Consider the following 22,147-nt stretch of genomic DNA (forward strand, 5'->3'; position numbering starts at 1 on the left):
TTTAGGGATTGCTTTGTTACATCCCATACGTATTGGCTTCATCTGCTTGATGACAAGGAAGGGAAAATTAGGTTCTTACCATGATAATTTTCTTTCCTTTAGTCATTGCAGATGAAGCCATGAGCCCTCCCTGTATGATTGTCTGTCTGTATTGCAGTGATTCTGATTTTAGGTGCTGTTCTTGTTTCCTGAAGTTATATTCCTTCCTTGGGGAGTCGGAAAACAGTCTTCAGGATTCTTGTTACATTTATAGGAGGATGAGTTCATTCCCTCCAGTTCATGTTTTGGGAGGATGAGTTTATTCCCTCCAGGAGGATGCAAGTATTCCCTCCATTTATACAAAGTGGAGGACGAGTTTATTCCCTCCAGGAGGATGCAAGTATTCCCTCCTTTTTTGAGTTTATGCCCTTGTTAAGGGGCTATCGTTCGCTGTGAGGAAAGTTCATATTATTCCCATTGCGGTTTGCCATACTGCTTTGGAAGCTTCAAATACTGAAGAGGCAGTGGAGCTAGCTTGGCATGAGGCTCTGTGAAAAGTTGAGTGCTCTCTATCTCCCCCTGCTGGTTGATGGACACAACCCATAAGTAATGGCTTCATCTGCTATGACTAAAGGAAAGAAAATTATCATGGTAAGAACCTAATATTCCCTTATTCTTATAAAATTGTTTTCAAAACTTTTCATTGGAATGGGTTTCTATTGTATTTATTATATCTGAAGGAAAAGTTAAAAACAAGTTCTTACCATACTTAACCTCTCTGAAATGGTCATTAGATCAACCAGAATTCAGACTTTGTAATGGCTCTTGATGCAAAGAAGAATATATTCTGGCCTATGTGTTACAAGTTTTGTAACTTAATACGTGAGAGAGGTAATTGTACAGTGGAACCCTGTTATAACAATGCAGACCCACTTATAACATGATCATGTCTTGGTTCCCCCCCTTTTTTTTTTTTACATACAGTTCCTCTGTCGGCAATGTCTAGTTCCTGTACTAGTACAGCATTGTACAGTATTTTATGGATCACAATCATCCCATTTTAATGGGATTACACTGTATACCAGGATGCCTGTATTATAAAGGTAGTATGACATAGCGACTTAGAACTAGCCCTAATACTCACTTGCACCAGAGAAACCTTCACCTATTTTCTTATATAAAGGTAATGGACCATCAGTAGTGATTCTCATCAACGATGAGATGCTTTGCTGGTTACTAAAACCAATCATTTTATTGTCATCAGTCGATATTTTAACTTTTTTTTACAAAGTGTGTGTGTGTGTGTGTGTGTTTTCTTCAGGCACCATTTTATTACTTGACTGGTCTGAGTATTCATAATGGGGATTATTCAATTCGGACTAATTGTACCACTAATATCCCCTATTCAGGGTTCAGTGCGGTTTACATTATAGATGGGTCTAGGTTGGGTATAATTTTATAGATAGGACATTGGTTGAATACCATGTTAAGTGATCTTAAAAGGCGTGGTAGAAGTATAGTATCTACTTAGTCCTGTAGGCAGTCTGGGAAATAATGTGATGGTGTTTGTTATGTAGTAATCTTTGGAAAGAGGTAAGTTTTTAACCTTTTGTGGAAGCTAAGGTAGTTTAGGCTCTGTTCTAGTGGCCAGTGGCACATTATTCCTATTATGAAGAATACTCAAATGAGATAAGTATATTTTAAGAAAAAATTGCTAAGGGACAAAATAGTGTCTGATGAAATAAATAATTAAAGTAAAAAAAAAGTTAAAATATGGACTGATGATGATAAAATGATTGGGTTTAGTAACCAGCAAAGTATCTCGTCGATGAACATCACTACTGATGGTCCATTACCTTTATATAAGAAAATAGGTGAATGTTTCAACTCTGGTGCAAGTGAGTGTTTGGCGTTTTGAGATGCACTAGTGTGATTATAAAATATTATTATGGGCCAATTGGGGACTTTTTATACAAATTTTGATAGCATTTTTTTTTTTGGTGGTGATTCTAAGAGTGCCTGCAGTTTCCAATTTTGGGACCAATGCACAAAAGTCCTCGTAACGCACCGTTCGCTATTTCCTCCTCAGTAAAAATTAAAGAGGTGGAAATAGTGAGCGATGCTAAAAAAAAAAAATCACATGCTTGGACTTTTACCGTGCAGCTTGGGCCAGGGCATGCGCATAACAGTCGGTCAGTAAGCATGGCTCTTATGTGCATGCCCAGAACGCCTCTGCCTATATGAAAGCTGTGTAGCTTGCTTTTTTTTTTTTTTTTTTCTGCAGAAGTGCTTTTTGGGAAAATCTTTGGGGTCCTTGTCCAGTGCAGGAGTGTTGAGCAATTCTGAGAAATTTTGCAGCTCGGGAGCCCCTTTGTAATTCTGCTGCACTTGCAACAGTGGGTGAAAGCCCTTGTGCCTGTAGTCACTGCTGTTGCTGGTGGAGCTCTGCCATGCCTCCTCGCTTTTCCAGGATGGGAAGAACTCTGCTACTGTTTTCTGTTCAATTCCCCAACTTTTCTTCCTCTGTGCTGTGCAAAAGTAGCTGTGACCTCGGCTATGGCTGCTCCAGATCTCCCGTAAAATGTCTCTTGCTAGAGGTGAGCGGTGCTTTCTATGTATCGCTCGGAAATGGCTGTGCATTCCTCGGAATGCACATTTGAATACTAAGCAGCTCATTATAATATATTAGCATGCGATTAAGGGCATGGTTTTTTATGAGGGGTGGGGGAGGGGATTTTGCTTGGCCATTTACTTAGCACTCCAATCCAGAATGCTTTACATCTGATTACATAACAGGTGTCTTAACCTTTACACACTCAAACAGTTTACAGCCTATATAGGTGAGTACCTGGGGCAAAGGAAAATAGTATATTGCCCGGGGTGGGAGATGCAGGGTTGGTCTCTGATGTTCTGGTTTCAAGCTTATTGTTATGACCAGTTGCTGACTTCTCTTCCCTGGTTTAAGAGCTGTTATGTTGTTAACAAAACCATAGGTGTTTTCATTTAAAAATGTGTAATTTTCAAATTAGTCTAGATGTATGTGTCCTTTCCCCCTCCCCCAAATATTTATACTTGTTAAGTAACTGTTCTTTCTCCCCCCCCCCCCCCCCCCCCCAATATTCAGGGACATCAGTTTGTTTTGCAACAGATGTCAGTACCTATGTATATTCAGTCAGCAGGTCTTTTGATGAATGTGCTAGCAGAATGAATTTCTTTTAAATTAAGGTAGTGAATAAGCATTTTCTTTTTTATCATGCTTGGTGGGCCATGTGGCAGGGCATTTTATATGTTCTGTTCCCCAATCCAGATTACATGCAAAATGCTCTTAAATCAGATTAAATATACACTATAGAAGCTCTGTTAATTTATACCACACCAAGGTCAACTGTGGTGGTATCACTTTCTATTTTTAAAAGAGATTTATGTATTTCCAGACACATGATATTCCGTGAATTGAGCCTATACGGGCGACTAAGCAGTTTACAACAATAAAAATAAATTCTTTCTGATACTGTGGGTGAGGGGTTAGGGGAGGGGAGACAGTGAATTAAGCAGAAGGAAAGGCAACCCATAAGAGGGAAGTTTTCAAAAGAGATTTGAATGATAAAGGGACATAGCTCTAAGGGATGATGGAAGATCATCCCAGGACCTGGGACCTAAATAACTAAGGGCCCCTTTTATCAAGCTGCAGCAAAAGGGGGCCTGTGCTGGTGTCGGCGCGTGTTTTTCACGCATGCCGAGGTCCCCTTTTACCGCAACGGGTAAAAGGGAAGTGTTCCTTTCCTGCAGGAAATGACCATATGGCAAGTAACCTTGCACTGCACGATTACTGCTGAGTACACCCCAGCGCTGCAAAAAAAATATATATTTTTTGTAGCGCTGAATGACGACGTGCTAGGGGTGGGAAGAACTACCGGGCTGCTGTGGTAGCCCGGCGGTACTTCCTGTTTAGCGAGCGGTACGCCTGTGTTGTGCTTACCGCTGCTTAGTAAAAGGAGCCCTAAAAGAGGTATCACAGGAGAGAGAGAGATAAATGAAGAGCAGTCAGTGATGGAACACATGGGGCCCTGTTTACTAAGTTGCACTGTAGGCATGCAATCTTTTTAGCGCACATTAAAAATTAGCATGCGCTAACGCTAGAGACAACCATAGGAATATAATGGGTATCACTTTATCACTCACTAAAAAGTTAGCACACCTACAGCACGGCTTAGTAAACGGGCCCCAAGTAAATTACCTGAAGATGATCAAAGGGCTCGTGAAGGAGTGTAAGGAACCAGAAGTTTATGCAAATAGGAGCAGAGGGATTACATGGCACTTAACAGTGAGCATGAGAGCTTATATTTCAAGATTTACAAGTTTTTAAAAAATTACACATTGTTATCTGACCTGCCTATTTTTTATTTTTGTAGATACATTTTGGTGTCAAATCACCAGAATCATGGGATCAGAAAATCCTTGTCCTCAGAATCCTGGTTGTAAGATTATGACATTCCGGCCTACCTTGGAGGAATTTCAAGACTTTGGGAAGTATATGGCTTACATCGAGTCCCAAGGAGCACATAGGGCTGGACTTGCCAAGGTCAGACCACGCTGTTAAATTTACTTCCATTTATTTAAAAAAAAAAAAAAAATCTCTTTGATCCCACTTCAGCTTGCCTGGGATCAGTTTTCTGAGATGTAAGTGTGTTTTCTGTGGAGAGCTGTGTTGCTGGTCTCTGGCTGGGAGAAACTCAGATAAGATTTGTGCTGGCTATATTTGTGGCTTTTCCTACCCTAGAACTGTGGTTTTTTTGCACATCTCTACCTACTATCCTTGTCCTCCCCTTGTCCCAATCAGCTTTGTAGAAAAGAGGCTTAATACAGGCCTAAGATAGGTTTTACAGCAAACACATTCCACAAGTTTAGGTTTATACCCACCCACCCCAAGACTGACACTTCCTAAGTCCCTATTCTAACTATACTACTTATCACAACTTAACTCCACCCGAATTACAACTGTCTCAAATTGCTGAGGAGTAAAGTTAATCTTATACACTGTCAAGTCTCATCATAAAATACCTATTCATACCCATTCAACAAATCAAGATGACTTTTATTCTCTGTAATAATTGTGGAGCTTTAGTTTCAAGGCCAATCATCTGGAAACTTAAGGCTTGTCCTCTCTGTAATCAGCTTGCTAGTTTAAAACAAGAGGTCAGTAAATTAAAGCAGGAATTAGATGCACTTAAAGCAACTTCTAAGACTGCACAAAATCAAACCAAATTCACACCACTGCCTCAAAGGATAAAACCTCCTAAGAATAGATGGTTCACAGTAGGCTCAGGCAGACTTTGTCATGTGACACAGAGGCATACACCCTCACAAGTGTTACCCCTACAGAATTCTTTTGCTCCATTAGAGCTCTGTGAGGTTCCTAAAAATAGAACTGAGCCAGAAGAAACAGCAAAAGCAAAATAAATTAAGGTGGAACAAAAAGATATGGAGGGACCTAAAGACAGAAAACACACCAAAATATCAAATGTTGAAACACATACCAGGAAATGTAAATGTAAATGGAAAGTGATGACCACAAATGCTCGCAGTCTTGGCAACAAAGTTCATGACCTTCAAGCCCTAATGTTGGAGGCAGACTTAGACGTTGTTGCAATCACAGAGACATGGCTCAATGGTTCCCATGAATGGGATGCAAACATATCAGGCTATAATCTATTTAGGAAGGATAGAGAGGGTTGTAAAGGTGGAGGAGTAGCTCTATATGTGAGAAATGATATCACAGCAACCGAAATGACAGGGACCTGGGGTAAGGAAGATGCGATATGGATCTGGTGCTCACAAATGTGGATAGCGTGTCAAATGTCCGAGTGGGTGCCCACCTGGGCGGCAGTGACCATCAAACGGTTTGGTTTGATATGACGGCTGAAGAGGAGGGTTGCCACTCAAAACTCAAAGTCCTGGATTTCAAGCATGCTGATTTTAGTAAAATGGGGGAATACCTAAGGAGGGAGCTGATGGGCTGGGAGGACGTACGAGAAGTGGAAGGACAGTGGTCCAGGCTGAAAGAAGCTATAAATAGGGCCACAAACCTTTATGTAAGGAAAGTAAATAAAAGCAAGAGAAAAAGGAAACCGCTATGATTCTCCAAGAAAGTGGCTGAGAAAATAAAGGCTAAAGAGTTCGCATTCCAAAAATACAAAAAAACTCAAGACGAGGAACACGGGGAGGAATACCGGAGGAAACTGAAAGAAGCCAAGAGAGAGGTACGTCTGGCGAAAGCGCAAGCGGAAGAACAAATGGCTAGAAAGGTAAGGAGGGGTGACAAAAATTTCTTCAGGTATATTAGTGAAAGGAGAATGACTAAAAAGGGAATTGTGAGACTAAAAGATACTGCAAACCGCTATGTAGATAATGATGAACAAAAGGCAAATTTGCTAAATAGATACTTTTGTTATGTTTTTACTGAAGAGAATCCGGGAGAAGGACCACGATGGACTGGCAAAAGTTCATTTCAGAATGGAGTGGATATAGCACTGTTCACGGAAGAGAGTGTGTATCAACAACTAGAAAAACTAAAGGTGGACAAAGCCATGGGACCGGATGGGATCCACCCCAGGATATTGAGGGAGCTCAGAGAGGTTCTGGCGGGTCCTCTTAAAGATTTGTTTAATAAATCCTTAGAAATGGGAGAGGTTCCGAGGGATTGGAGAACGGCGGAGGTGGTCCCTCTTCACAAAAGTGGTGATAGGGAAGATGCTGGAAACTACAGGCCGGTAAGCCTCACTTCGATTATTGGAAAAGTAATGGAAGCGATGCTGAAGGAAAGGATAGTGAATTTCCTGGAAGAAAATGAGCTGCAAGATCCGAGACAACATGGTTTTACCAAAGGGAAATCGTGCCAAACGAATCTCATTGAATTCTTTGATTGGGTGACCGGAGAATTGAACCGTGGACATGCTATAGACGTAATCTACTTAGATTTCAGCAAGGCTTTTGACACGGTTCCCCACAGGAGGCTCTTAAATAAACTGGATGGGCTGAAGATAGGACCCAAAGTGGTGAACTGGATTAGGAACTGGTTGACGGACAGGCGCCAGAGGGTGGTGGTGAATGGAGTTCGCTCGGAGGAGGGAAAGGTGAGTAGTGGAGTGCCTCAGGGATCAGTGCTGGGGCCGATTCTGTTCAATATATTTGTGAGTGACATTGCTGAAGGGTTAGAAGGTAAAGTTTGCCTATTTGCGGATGATACTAAGATTTGTAACACAGTGGACACCCCGGAGGGAGTGGAAAACATGAAAAAGGATCTGAAAAAGCTAGAAGAATGGTCTAAGGTTTGGCAATTAAAATTCAATGCGAAGAAATGCAAAGTGATGCACTTAGGGAGTAGAAATCTAAGAGAGGCGTATGTGTTAGGCGGTGAGAGTCTGCTAGGTACGGATGGGGAGAGGGATCTTGGGGTGATAGTATCTGAGGATCTGAAGGCGATGAAACAGTGTGACAAGGCGGTGGCCGTAGCTAGAAGGTTACTAGGCTGTATAGAGAGAGGTGTGACCAGCAGAAGAAAAGAGGTGTTGATGCCCCTGTACAAGTCGTTGGTGAGGCCCCACCTGGAGTATTGTGTTCAGTTTTGGAGGCCGTATCTTGCTAAGGATGTAAAAAGAATTGAAGCGGTGCAAAGAAAAGCTACGAGGATGGTATGGGATTTGCGTTACAAGACGTATGAGGAGAGACTTGCGGACCTGAACATGTATACCCTGGAGGAAAGGAGGAACAGGGGTGATATGATACAGACGTTCAAATATTTGAAAGGTATTAATCCGCAAACAAACCTTTTCCAGAGATGGGAAGGCGGTAGAACGAGAGGGCATGAAATGAGATTGAAGTGGGGCAGACTCAAGAAGAATATCAGGAAGTATTTTTTCACGGAGAGGGTGGTGGATGCTTGGAATGCCCTCCCGCGGGAGGTGGTGGAGATGAAAACGGTAACGGAATTCAAACATGCGTGGGATAAACATAAAGGAATCCTGTGCAGAAGAAAAGGATCCTCAGGAGCTTAGCCTAGAATGGGTGGCAGAGCTGGTGGTTGGGAGGCGGGGCTAGTGTGGGCAGACATATACTGTCTGTGCTGGGGTTGGTGGTTGCGAGGCGGGACTAGTGCTGGGCAGACTTATACGGTCTGTGCCGGGGCTGGTAGTTGGGAGGCGGGGATAGTGCTGGGCAGACTTATAAGGTCTGTGCCAGAGCCGGTGGTGGGTGGCAGGGATAGTGCTGGGCAGACTTATACGGTCTGTGCCAGAGCTGGTGGTTGGGAAGCGGGGTTGGTGGTTGGGAGGCGGGGATAGGGCTGGCCAGACTTATACGGTCTGTGCACTGAAGAGGACAGTACAAATAAAAAAGTAGCACATATGAATTTATCTTCTTGGGCAGACTTAATGGACCGTGGAGGTCTTTTTCTGCCGTCATCTACTATGTTAAATGGACAGCTAACTGTGGTTTCCTTAGCGTCCCTCCGGACCGGACCAGGATTGGACTGATGGGTTGTGCTCGCCTACCAGCAGGTGGAGACTGAGAAAAAACTCTGACTCTAGAGAGCCAATAGGAGCCCTGGCCATGTGACCTTAGCCTCAGTATTTTCTCAGTCTCCCAGCAGGTAGGAAGTGAGCCCATTAGTCTCTCTCCTTTTCTCTTTAGATATTACAGATATTTGTGATAATTCTTCTGTGCCTGGAATCTTATTTAGAGGCTTGACAGGGTTTCCTTTCTCTTCTTTCTTTGACAGCCTCGGGGGTGTTAAACTCGGGTGTCTCGAGTCCACCCCCCTTCCTCCCCATCTCCCTGGCTTAGCAGGGAAGGGCCGTCCCTTTCTCTGGAAAGGTGTACCGTCTTTGGGAGAGGCAGCCACTTTTAACAGACTTCTAACGAGCAGGCAGCTCCAGTGTTTTATTATGATTGAGGGGTTATAAAAAAAAAAAAAAGAAGAAAATAATTCAGTGTCTGTGACTTTAAACAGCGATTTTTCTTGTCAGATTTAATTTCCTCCATTTTCTTGCGTTTTGGCGGCGGCAGTTTAAACAAATGAAAAAAAAAAAAAAAGGTGCGAACCGCGTAAGCGCGGCCACCTGTTTTTTCCGATATGGCTTAAAAGTTCAAACAGCTGCTGTCGGTCAGCGTCGCGCAGTTCACGCAGCCGGAACGTGTAAATTTTGCTCTCCCTTCAAGGTTTCTTCGGGTCCGGTGCTGCCTCCGGTTTTTTCGGGGCCTTTTTCGCCGGCTGTTGTTTCTTCGCCGTTCCACTGGGCTCCGCTTGTTCGGAGGTGTCGGGCGCGCTGTCGACGATCGCCACGGGGCCAGTGGCGCGAACGGTGGCCATTTTGTTTCTCCCTCCATCTTATCAGTCAGGGATCTCTCTGCTGAAGGTAAGGCTGCAGTTCATAGAGCAGTTCGGCTCCAAGATGTGTACACTTTTGTATGTGCTGAACGGCGTATTCTAAAATGCTCTTCACATCAGCAGGCAATATTTGGTTGAAAGGGGGCTCATTTCATATATGGATATATAACAAGCTTTTCTTCTTTTAAATTTCTATGTATCACGGGGCTGTTAACATTAGTTTTTTCTGGTGCTCAGTCATTTTTCATTGCCTGGTGGAAAATCTACATCTTATCATAATTCATTTCAAGCATTTTCCTCAATAGCTGTAGTATTATACAGTGTTTTAAGAACTTTAGAAACTTTCTCTATAGGCATAGAGTAAATTTCTGTCTTTCTCATTCCCTGGTGAATAGGACTACATTGTCTAAGAGTCAATTGATTGATACTTTGCAATTCTGACCATAATATCTTAGTTCCTTTCAAGCATTTTACTCCATGCCTATGATGTTATATAGTGTTTTAAGAACTTAACAGACAATCACTCTCAATGGCTGTAGTGTTATACAGTGTTTTCTTTTTCCGACTTTAAGAAGCCTTCTCTAGAGGCATACAGTATATTGTTCAGATGCCATGGGGATATATCAGCTCTTTCATATTCTCTGAGGGACAGTCCTGTCTACCAAGCTCCCAATCACTCAGCTGCCTTAGCAGGCATGCTTTATTCATGTCTTCCCTTCTTTTCCAACTGCCTTGAAGCCTCTCATATTTCATTTTAGCTTTCTTCTGGTTTTTACAGGACATATGGTCACTTAGAGAATAAAGTCATCCTTTCACTTAAAGATAGTGGACGGTCCTCAAACCATCTACTCGTGTTTGTCTCTACTCTATCAGTTCAGCATTGGCAGATTATAAACATCCTGGTTTGGTCCAGTATGCCTATACATACCATCTGCTATCTCTTCCTCTTCCTTAGAGACCTGATGTTATATCAAGCTTTCTTGAATTCAGATACAGTCTTGTCTACACTGCCTTCACCAAGTGGCTGTGGCACAACTTCACTTTTTTTGTTACAGGTAATTTCCAAGTTTGTCCTTTTTCATTTTCATTCTATGCGCCTTCACTCCAGAGTGTTCTTTCAATTGGAAGGGGATTCACTCACTTCCTGTGTATTTATGCCATAGGTACATACAGTGGTGGAAATAAGTATTTGATCCCTTGCTGATTTTGTAAGTTTGCCCACTGACAAAGACATGAGCAGCCCATGATTGAAGGGTAGGTTATTGGTAACAGTGAGAGATAGCACATCACAAATTAAATCCGGAAAATCACATTGTGGAAAGTATATGAATTTATTTGCATTCTGCAGAGGGAAATAAGTATTTGATCCCTCTGGCAAACAAGACCTAATACTTGGTGGCAAAACCCTTGTTGGCAAGCACAGCGGTCAGACGTCTTCTGTAGTTGATGATGAGGTTTGCACACATGTCAGGAGGAATTTTGGTCCACTCCTCTTTGCAGATCATCTCTAAATCATTAAGAGTTCTGGGCTGTCGCTTGGCAACTCGCAGCTTCAGCTCCCTCCATAAGTTTTCAATGGGATTAAGGTCTGGTGACTGGCTAGGCCACTCCATGACCCTAATGTGCTTCTTCCTGAGCCACTCCTTTGTTGCCTTGGCTGTATGTTTTGGGTCATTGTCGTGCTGGAAGACCCAGCCACGACCCATTTTTAAGGCCCTGGCGGAGGGAAGGAGGTTGTCACTCAGAATTGTACGGTACATGGCCCCATCCATTCTCCCATTGATGCGGTGAAGTAGTCCTGTGCCCTTAGCAGAGAAACACCCCCAAAACATAACATTTCCACCTCCATGCTTGACAGTGGGGACGGTGTTCTTTGGGTCATAGGCAGCATTTCTCTTCCTCCAAACACGGCGAGTTGAGTTCATGCCAAAGAGCTCAATTTTTGTCTCATCTGACCACAGCACCTTCTCCCAATCACTCTCGGCATCATCCAGGTGTTCACTGGCAAACTTCAGACGGGCCATCACATGTGCCTTCCGGAGCAGGGGGGACCTTGCGGGCACTGCAGGATTGCAATCCGTTATGTCGTAATGTGTTACCAATGGTTTTCGTGGTGACAGTGGTCCCAGCTGCCTTGAGATCATTGACAAGTTCCCCCCTTGTAGTTGTAGGCTGATTTCTAACCTTCCTCATGATCAAGGATACCCCACGAGGTGAGATTTTGCGTGGAGCCCCAGATCTTTGTCGATTGACAGTCATTTTGTACTTCTTCCATTTTCTTACTATGGCACCAACAGTTGTCTCCTTCTCGCCCAGCGTCTTACTGATGGTTTTGTAGCCCATTCCAGCCTTGTGCAGGTGTATGATCTTGTCCCTGACATCCTTAGACAGCTCCTTGCTCTTGGCCATTTTGTAGAGGTTAGAGTCTGACTGATTCACTGAGTCTGTGGACAGGTGTCTTTCATACAGGTGACCATTGCCGACAGCTGTCTGTCATGCAGGTAACGAGTTGATTTGGAGCATCTACCTGGTCTGTAGGGGCCAGATCTCTTACTGGTTGGTGGGGGATCAAATACTTATTTCCCTCTGCAGAATGCAAATAAATTCATATACTTTCCACAATGTGATTTTCCGGATTTAATTTGTGATGTGCTATCTCTCACTGTTACCAATAACCTACCCTTCAATTATGGGCTGCTCATGTCTTTGTCAGTGGGCAAACTTACAAAATCAGCAAGGGATCAAATACTTATTTCCACCACTGTAAGTATGGTTATGCTGGGTAAGGCCTCAAGTCCATCAAGTCCAGCATTCATATCTAATGGGCATAGGTACATAAGTTTTGCCATTCTGGGGAAGCTCAAATGTCCACCTTTCTACAGCCAGAACAGCATTAAAGGAAAAAAAAAAAAAAAAAAACCTCTCACGAGAGTATCGAACAGAAATCTCTGCTCCAAAAGCAAGGCTTTGCAGTAATTCTGCAAACTAACGCATACAATATTTGCCATGGCTGTTCACCACTAGGAACACTGGGGACCCTGGGCCTAGGTTCGGTGTTTTAACCTGAAACAAGCTCAACATTCATATCTATTGGGTGTGAGTCTGGTACTACTACTACTACTACTTAACATTTCTAGAGCGCTACTAGGGTTACGCAGCGCTGTACAAATTAACAAAGAAGGACGTTCCCTGCTCAAAGGAGCTTACAATCTACATCTCAGTGAGGGAGGATGCATGACCGTGGTACGTGGATTAGTGGTATGTGGATTAGGGAGATCCAAGAAATTACAGGCCGGTGAATCAGACGTTCATACTGGGACAATTTTTTTCTGTCCGGAGCGTACTACCATAGCTGGTGGACTCCTATATTCAGAACTTTCTATATTCAGAACTTACCCAACTATGGAACGCCATAGAGATAGGGTTGGAGTTTGTAGCCCTATTTAACTGGTGTCCTTGGTCACCCTTCCTCTTCTCCTCAGGATCCAGAGAATGGCTAGTTATTTGCTTATGCATTAACCGGTCATTTTCAGCAGTACTCTCTCTACCGTTCTTCTATAGATCTAAGAGGATGTTCATTGCGCTCTTAGGGTCATTTCATTCTTACCTAGACGACTGCCTAATTGGAGAAAGTCTTATCAGCAGAGTTCTCAGGTCACGCACCGGGTGTTGCATTTCTTACAGTCTCTAGGTTGGGTGGTGATTGTAGCCAGGCCTCTCATTTGATCTCTCATTTGATCTCTCATCAGATATCTCTGATTTTCTCTTTGTTTAGTCAGGTTGGCGCACAGTCTTTTGTCTCCTCTGCAAACATCCCAGTTTATATTTTTCTTGGTGACCTTGGGCCTTCGGCCATTTCCTCGCTCTATTCTGCAGAATGCAATTTTACTTTCTAATGCCCAAGAAGGAATTTTCCTTCATCCTATTGCGAATCTCAGGGTCATCAATCGTGCTATTTAAGTGTCATCTAGTAATCTCAAGAACCTTAGTTCTGTCATTGGGATGCTTCGTGCAGTACACTTTTTGGCAGAAGCTTGTTTGTATATATTTTTTTTCTGGGGGACCTCAGCAATTCGTTTTACCTTCGGGTGAATTTTGTTTTCCCTACTGACAAACAAGGCGGAGAGAGCTATGTTGGTCCTTGCCATGGCAATGGGTTATGTCATCCGCCAAGGATGAGTTAAGAGTATACTCTTGAGTTTGTACTCATTTTTTCTTAGTTGTCACCCTGCATTTAGGTGAATGGACTCTCATTTTTTCAGCCTTACTTCCTCACTGCGACACTTCAGGGCTATCTCTTTTTGCCTTCAGGCTCACGAACATTTCTTGCTTCTTCCGTTCAGCAACAGTCTTGACGGAGACAGGGACAGATGCCAACGTCCAGCAGGAGTTTTTCAACCTTCTTTATGCGTTTCTTCCGTCATCTCACTAGGTGTTTACGCAGAACCAAGGCACCCTTCTACATCCGGACCCCCAGTCACTCAAACTTATGGCGTGGTTACTGGGTCCGCAACATCTTTGATATTTTCGCAGGAAGTACTTCAAGTTTTAATTGCTTCCAGACAGAAATCTACATTAAAGTCCTATGAATCAAAGTGGCGACAGTTCACTCTGTGGTGCTCCTCTCGCCACTTCATTCCACAAACAGTATCCATTTTGCATGTTTTGGAATGTCTTCTGCATCTTGCGAAATCTTGTCTGTCTTACTCATCCATTAGAGTTCATTTGGCAGCTCTATCAGTGATGCATGATACTGTTGACAACCGCACGCTTATGCAGCAACCACTGTCAAAGCGGTTTCTTAAAGGAGTCCTGCACCTGTACCCCCCGCTTTGTCCACCAGCTAGGTGAACTAGGTGAACAGACTCTTAAAGTTCTGTTTTCTAGTAGCCATAACTTTTTCTATAAAGTTTTCCTCTTCAAGCAGTGTTTCCTAGTAACCATTGCAGCAAGTAGATCTATGTGTGGAATACTTCTACGGTTGGTAACTTCTTTTCGGTCTGCTGTAGTTTAAAGTTTTCACCTTTCCCAATCGGTTTTTTTCTTATTGGTTTTGTCCTTCTAGCCAGTAGGCGTAAAAGTTTTGCATTGTTTCTAACCCGCTATATCGCGAAGGATCAAGGAAATGAGAATGTCTATTTCTCTTCTCGCTGAGAAGGCAGTTCCACAGCATATTACAACATATTCCACAACTTCAGAAGCGGGCTCTATTCTTACTACGGCGATTTTTGGTGCTCTCGGTGCACATTGGTAAGTTGGCAACTTAGTCCTAGTTTCATTTTATTTTGCTCATTGGGACACACTACATGTTAGTTGTCGCCAGGTGGCCTATGCAGCATGAACATTTCTCTGCAGTTTTCATAGGGTCCCTCCCTTCAGATTACTGCTTTGGTACTTCCCATCAGTCCAATCCTGGTCCGGTCCGGAGGGACGCTAAGGAAGGAGAAATTAGATCTTACCTGCTAATTTGCTTTCCTTTAGTCCCTCCGGACCGGACCAGGCCCCTCCCATGTTCTCTCTACTCTTTAGCTTCTTTTATTAAGTAGGAAGTGTATTCAGTAGTAAGTGTATTCATTCCTTTATGATTCGTGGAACAATACTATATATATACAGAACTTTACGTGGTCTATATCACTTCTCTGGTGGTTGCTGGTGAGCTCAATTGCTGGAATCTATCTATAAAACCTTAAATACGCCATACCACTTCTCTGGTGAGAGTTGTGGCTGAGCTCAGTTGCTGGAATATCTATAAAACCTTAAATATGATTTACCACTTTTCTGGTGAGAGTTGCTGGTAAGCTCAGTTGATGGAATATATATAAAATCTTAAGTGGGCCATACCACTTCTCTGGTGAGAGTTGCTGGTGAGCTATAAGACAAGTGAGCCATACCACTTCTCTGGTGAGAGTTGCGGGTGAGCTATATTATACGTGAGCCATACCACTTCTCTGGTGAGAGTTGCTGGTGAGCTATATTACATGTGAGCCATATCGCTTCTCTGGTGAGAGTTGCTGGTGAGCTATAGTACAAGTGAGCCATACCACTTCTCTGGTGAGAGTTGCTGGTGAGCTATAATACAAGTGAGCCATACCACTTCTCTGGTGAGAGTTGCTGGTGAGCTGTAATACATATCGGGCCATACCACTTCTCTGGTGAGAGTTGCTGGTGAGCTGTAATACATATCGGGCCATACCACTTCTCTGGTGAGAGTTGCTGGTGAGCTGTAATACATATCGGGCCATACCACTTCTCTGGTGAGAGTTGCTGGTGAGCTCTGATACTTGGCATTGCCGAGTGCTTTGTGGCTGCTAGGATTCCATACGGCACAGAAGGTCTTCCTTTCTTTCCTGCTTTGTTATTCAAATACTGAGGCTAAGGTCACATGGCCAGGGCTCCTATTGGCTCTCTAGAGTCAGAGTTTTTTCTCAGTCTCCACCTGCTGGTAGGCGAGCACAACCCATCAGTCCAATCCTGGTCCGGTCCGGAGGGACTAAAGGAAAGCAAATTAGCAGGTAAGATCTAATTTCTCCTTGTAGATGAACTTCTTTTGGAGACGCTTTGAGAGTCGTTTGAAAATTTTGGCTAACAATGGGCTTGGATAGAGTTAATTTGCATTTTTGTCATCAGCAGCAAACAAATTCAGAGACTTGCAGGTTATGCTCATCTGCCAGCAGATGGTCATAGAGAGCACTAGACTGAACTCTTTTATATGATGGTATGCTCTTTGGTCAGCTAGTATTCTCTATCTCCTGCAAGCGGTTCCCCTCAAGCTACTGGTCTTGTCTGCTGCTTAGCTCCTGTTCTGGGTTGCCCGGTTCGGTTGAGCCTGAAGGTGTTTGGCCTGGGTTGGGGTACACCTTGTGGTGCCAGGTCCCTACATACCCCCCCTTCTCCTTCTTCACAGATTTAAAAAAAAACAAACAAACCAGCGAATACTTCTCCATCTCATATTTGAATGTCCCAATTTGAAAATTGTTTGGGAAGACATTTGGATGAAAATCCAGGATATTTGTAATTTTAAAGCCAATTTACATGTCATACATTTTAAGGAAATCTGTTTCTATTCCTTTTCACTTTACAAAAGACAAAAAATCACTGTGACTACTTGATTACGGTGGCTTTAAAGCTAATTATATCCAACTGGAAGAATATTTCCATCATTATCATCTGCATGTGGTGGAATTGGATACGAGCCGTCTGTGATCTTCCATATCCCAAATATTCCTGCCAAAATGTGTAGATGGAAAGTATTAGATGACTAGTAAAAAAGGCCCGTTTCCGAAACCAATGAAACGGGCGCTAGCATGTGGCTTTTTTTGTGTGTGTGTGTGTATGTGTCACAGAGTTATTTTGTGTGTGTGAGGGTGCGGTGTGTGTGCAGGTTGTTGATGTGTGTCTTTTTTTGTTTGTTTTGTTTTTTGCTTGGGGGTTGTAGGATGTGCTGTGCCGGTCTATTTTTGCACATACGCACAGCAGGAATATTCTTCTCTCGTTCCAGCGGTGGTTCTGTGCTCTCCGTGCTGCACAGATAATGAGCCATTCTGCTGGGGAATGCTCCTCCCTTATTGTCACGTAGTTTCCTCTGATTGGTCCGTCTTACGTTGCCTAGTGTTGCCTGGGAACGGTGTTGTGATGGTCCTTTGTGTTTCAGAATGTTGAGGGTGTTTTTTCTGATTGGTCCGTCATGCGAGGGCGGAGCAGAGAGACATGGTCAGTGTTGTGGCTTCACCACCATGAATCCATGAACCCTTCAGGGAGTGACTGAGTGACTTCAGAACGTTGTCTTCTGAATGTTGAGGGTGAGTTTTATTATAGTAGATTACATATCTTCTACAATAACATTAAGCTGACTGTGTGTTTCATACATGCATGCATCCTTGCTGTCATTTACCTGTTTCAGCAGTTTCAATTGTTACGTGTTTTTTTAAATATTAATAATCTTCAAAATCAATAAAAATTACCAGTAAAAAAAACCTGAACTAAGACTACAGTTTTGCTGCTGCTGTGGCTGGATTTGAAGGGACAAGTTTTCTTCCATACTCTGTGCACCTGCATTTACAGTTGTGGTTTTCCTTGTCAGTGCTCCTGATGATGGCAGAAGTGGTAAAACACTGCTCTTGCTGTGGAGCGTGAAAGCATTGGGGCAGTGTCTGGTCTGTGTGATTGGGCGCTGATTCAGCCATCTCGAGTTCAGTTCAGCGGGGCCATCGAGTTCCCACACAGGAGGTGTTTTGCCACGCTCACTTCAGTCTTCCCTCACTAATTCCGGTGGAGGAGAGCAGACACGAATTGGCTCAGAATGCAGGAATGTTTCCAGGTTTTCCATTGGGGCCTTCGGTTGCAGCTGAGTTGACTGGTTTGGGAGGGTGGGAATCCTGTTGTGCAGGAGCCTTTTTCCCCCAAATTTATTTTGCTCCTCCATCAGGCATATCTACTGAAGAGGGCTCATCAGCCCTTTTGCTTCCAGCCTGTTTTTTGTGTGGGGGGGGGGGACGACGACCAGAAAGACTCTGTCTCAAAAAAGAGAAGGTGTAGAGCTAATTTCTGAGGGGGGGTACTCCCCAAGCCATACGATGGGGGTTATTTATTTTTATTTTTTGTTACATTTGTACTCCGCGCTATCCCACTCAAGGCAGGCTCAATGCGGCTTACATGGGGCAATGGAGGGTTAAGTGACTTGCCCAGAGTCACAAGGAGCTGCTTGTGCCGGGAATCGAACTCAGTTCCTCAGTTCCCCAGGACCAAAGTCCACCACCCTAACCACTAGGCCACTCCTCCACAGCTATATCCATGCCCTTGCCTCTTCCAGAACCTCTTGAAGGGGAAAGTTTGGCTGACATGGTGGATGCACTTTGCACTTTGATCCAGAGCAGTGTCTGTTAACAAGCACAGCTTTTTTTGAAGGGGTATGTTGATCACCCCTGATTTTTAGTTTTACCCCTGACGCAGCCTGAGGGCGAAACGTGGCCACGTCGGGTCTTGTTAGTAAATTCCAATATTCGGACAAGACTTTTCCTAGAGAACCAACAGCACTTTGCCATACAGGATTACAATTGTAGCAGAAGCCTTGCTTTTATTCTCTTTGAGCTTAATATTCGTATATCTATATATCACAAGATGTCATCCTTCTTTGATTGACTCCTGAAGAAGGCGTCTGTAGCGCCGAAACATGGCTGTGTTGAGTCGAGTGTATATTTAAATAAAGAGATTGTTCCTATCTACGTCGCCTACTGGTGTGCTCAAGAGCCTACTCCTCCTTCTCCCCCTTTCCTCGGATGATCCCAAAGACATCCATGTTTTTCACAAGAAAGAGCTTCCTTCTTTTATAATCAAAGCTCTGAAGGTTCTTAATATTCCCTCCCTGGAGGTTTCAACCCCTGCAGCATCTAATCCCAAGATTGCTAGCACTAAGAGGCCACCTAATTCCTTCCCAGTGCGTGAGACCATGGAAAAACTCATTTCTGTACAGTGTTCACTCCAGATGCTAGTTTTAAAGGTGGTGAGGGCCATGTCTTATCTTTATCCCATTGCTCTGGAGGAGCTGGAGAGTCTCAAGTTGCCCAAAATAATTCTTTGGTAGACGTAGTGACTAAGATGACAGCCCCCCTGGTGGAAGGAGGCATTACCGTGAAGGATGTGTAGGATTGTAAGCTGAAGCTCTCATTTGAGGTTTCTGCCCTTTCGCTGCAGGCAGCGGTCTGCAGTTAGCCAGATCCTGTCTCAGATGGTTGTGACAGGTGGCTGACACCTGGTCTGACTGATTCTCCAGTGGCTGCTGATTTTCCACCATTGAAACTGGTCTGGCGTATTTGGTTGATGCCCTATATGATCTACTGCCAGAATAATTCTTCAGTTGTATGGAATTCAACATTTCCGCACAGAATCCACGAAAGGATAAGTACATAAGTAATGCCATACTGGGAAAAGACCAAAGGTCCATCGAGCCAAGCATCCTGTCCCACGACAGCGGCCAATCCAGGTCAAGGGCACCTGGCAAGCTACCCAACGTACAAACATTTTATACATGTTATTCTCGAAATTGTGGATTTTTCCCAAGTCCATTTAGTAGCGGTCTATGGACTTGTCCTTTAGGAAACCGTCCAACCCCCTTTTAAACTCTGCCAAGCTAACCGCCTTCACTACGTTCTCAGGCAACGAATTCCAGAGTTTAATTATGCGTTGGGTGAAGAAAAATTTTCTCCTATTTGTTTTAAATTTACTACACTGTAGTTTCATTGCATGCCCCCTAGTCCTAGTATTTTTGGAAAGCGTGAACAGACGCTTCACATCCACCTGTTCCACTCCACTCATTATTTTATATACCTCTATCATGTCTCCCCTCAGCCGTCTCCTCTCCAAGCTGAAAAGCCCTAGCCTCCTTAGTCTTTCTTCATAGGGAAGTCTTCCCATCCCCGCTATCATTTTAGTCGCCCTTCGCTGCACCTTTTCCAGTTCTACTATATCTTTCTTGAGATGCGGCGACCAGAATTGAACACAGTACTCAAGGTGCGGTCGCACCATGGAGCGATACAACGGCATTATAACATCCTCACACCTGTTCTCCATACCTTTCCTAATAATACCCAACATTCTATTCACTTTCCTAGCCGCAGCAGCACACTGAGCAGGAGGTTTCAGTGTATTATCAACCCCCAGATCCTTTTCTTGGTCCGTAACTCCTAATGTGGAACCTTGCATGACGTAGCTATAATTCAGGTTCTTTTTTCCTACATGCATCACCTTGCACTTGTTCACATTAAACGTCATTTGCCATTTAGCCATCCAGTCTCGTAAGGTCCTTCTGTAATTTTTCACAATCCTCTTGCGAGTTAACGACTTTGAATAACTTTGTGTCATCAGCAAATTTAATTACCCGCTGGTTACTCCCATCTCTAAATCATTTATAAATATATTAAAAAGCAGCGGTCCTAGCACTGACCCCTGAGGAACCCCATTAACTACCCGTCTCCATTGTGAATACTGCCCATTTAACCCCACTCTCTGTTTCCTATCCTTCAACCAGTTTTTAATCCACAATAGGACATTTCTTCCTATCCCATGACCCTCCAATTTCCTCTGTAGCCTTTCATGAGGTACATTATCAAACGCCTTTTGAAAATCCAGATACACAATATCAGTCGGCTCCCCTTTGTCCACATGTTTGTTTACTCCTTCAAAGAATTGAAGTAAATTGGTCAGGCAAGATTTCCCCACACTAAAGCCGTGCTGACTTGGTCTCAGTAATCCATGTCCTCGGATGTGCTCTGTAATTTTGTTTTTAATAATAGCCTCTACCATTTTCCCCGGCACTGACATCAGACTCACCGGTCTATAATTTCCCGGATCTCCCCTGGAGCCTTTTAAAAAAATCGGCGTTACATTGGCCACCCTCCAATCTTCCGGTACCAGGCTCGATTTTAAGGATAAGTTGCATATCACTTGCAGTAGCTCCGCAAGCTCATTTTTCAGATCTATCAGTACTCTAGGATGTATACTATCCGGTCCAGGAGATTTGCTACTCTTCAGTTTGCTGAACTGCCCCATTACGTCCTCCAGGTTTACTGTGAATTCAGTAAATTTCTCTGACTCATCCGCTTGAAATACCATTTCTCACACCGGTATCCCACCCAAATCTTCCTTGGTGAAGACCGAAGCAAAGAATTCATTCAATCTCTCTGCTACGTCTTTGTCATCCTTGATCGCCCCTTTTACCCCTTGGTGTTCCAGCGGCCCAACCGATTCTGTTGCTGGCTTCCTGCTTTTAATATACCGAAAAAAAAATTTTACTATGTTTTTTTGCCTCTAATGCTATCTTTTTTTCAGAATCCCTCTTGGCTTTCTTTATCTATGCCTTGCATTTGCTTTGACACTCCTTATGTTGCTTCTTGTTATTTTCAGACGATTCCTTCTTCCATTTTCTGAAGGCATTTCTTTTAGCCCTAATAACTTCCTTCACCTCACTTTTCAACCACGCCGGCTGTCTTTTGGACTTCCGTCTTTCTTTTGTAATTCGCGGAATATGTTTGACCTGGGCCTCTAGGATGGTACTTTTGAACAGCATTCACGCCTGTTGTATAGTTTTTACCCTCTCAGTTGCCCCTCTAAGTTTTTTTTTTTTTTTCTTTTTTTTTTAACGTTCTTCTCATTCTATCATAGTCTCCTTTTTTTAAAGTTAAACTCTAACGTATTTGACTTCCTATGTATAGTTACTTCAAGGTTGATTTCAAAACTGATCATCATATGATCACTGTTATCAAGCGGCCTCAGTACCATAACGTCCCTCACTAGATCATGCGCTCCACTAAGGACCAACTCTAGAATTTTTCCTTCTCTCGTCGGCTCCTGCACCAGCTGCTCCATAAAGCTGTCCTTGATTTCATCAAGGAATTGTACCTCTCTAGCGTGTCCCGATGTTACATTTACCCAGTTTATAGTTGGGTAATTGAAGTCACCCATTATTATCGCATTGCCCATTTTGTTTGCGTCTCTGATTTCTTTTATCATTTCTGCGTCTACCTGCTCATCCTGGCGAGGCGGACGGTAGTACACTCCTATCACCGTCCTTTTCCCTTTTATACATGGAATTTCAACCCACAATGATTCAAAGGTGTGATTTGTGTCCTGCTGAATTTGTAATCTATCTGAGTCAAGGCTCTCATTAATATACAGTGCTACCCCTTCACCAGTCCGGTTCAGCCTATCACTACGATATACTTTGTACCCCGGTATGACAGTGTCCCACTGATTATCCTCCTTCCACCAGGTCTCAGTAATGCCTATTAT

At 43.5% G+C, this 22,147-nt stretch overlaps 1 protein-coding gene across 2 annotated transcripts in view; it reads left to right on the forward strand.

Annotated features, from left to right (window-relative positions):
- KDM4B (lysine demethylase 4B) overlaps positions 1-22,147 on the forward strand; it is a 378,825-nt gene that overhangs the window by 5,949 nt on the left and 350,729 nt on the right. For both annotated transcript variants that reach the window (XM_030217503.1, XM_030217504.1), the window contains exon 2: positions 4,392-4,561. In XM_030217503.1, coding sequence (XP_030073363.1) covers positions 4,392-4,561 — 170 coding nt within the window. The remainder of the gene's footprint in view (positions 1-4,391; positions 4,562-22,147) is intronic.

Source organism: Microcaecilia unicolor, chromosome 11, assembly GCF_901765095.1.
Source record: "Microcaecilia unicolor chromosome 11, aMicUni1.1, whole genome shotgun sequence".
Taxonomy (NCBI): domain Eukaryota; kingdom Metazoa; phylum Chordata; class Amphibia; order Gymnophiona; family Siphonopidae; genus Microcaecilia; species Microcaecilia unicolor.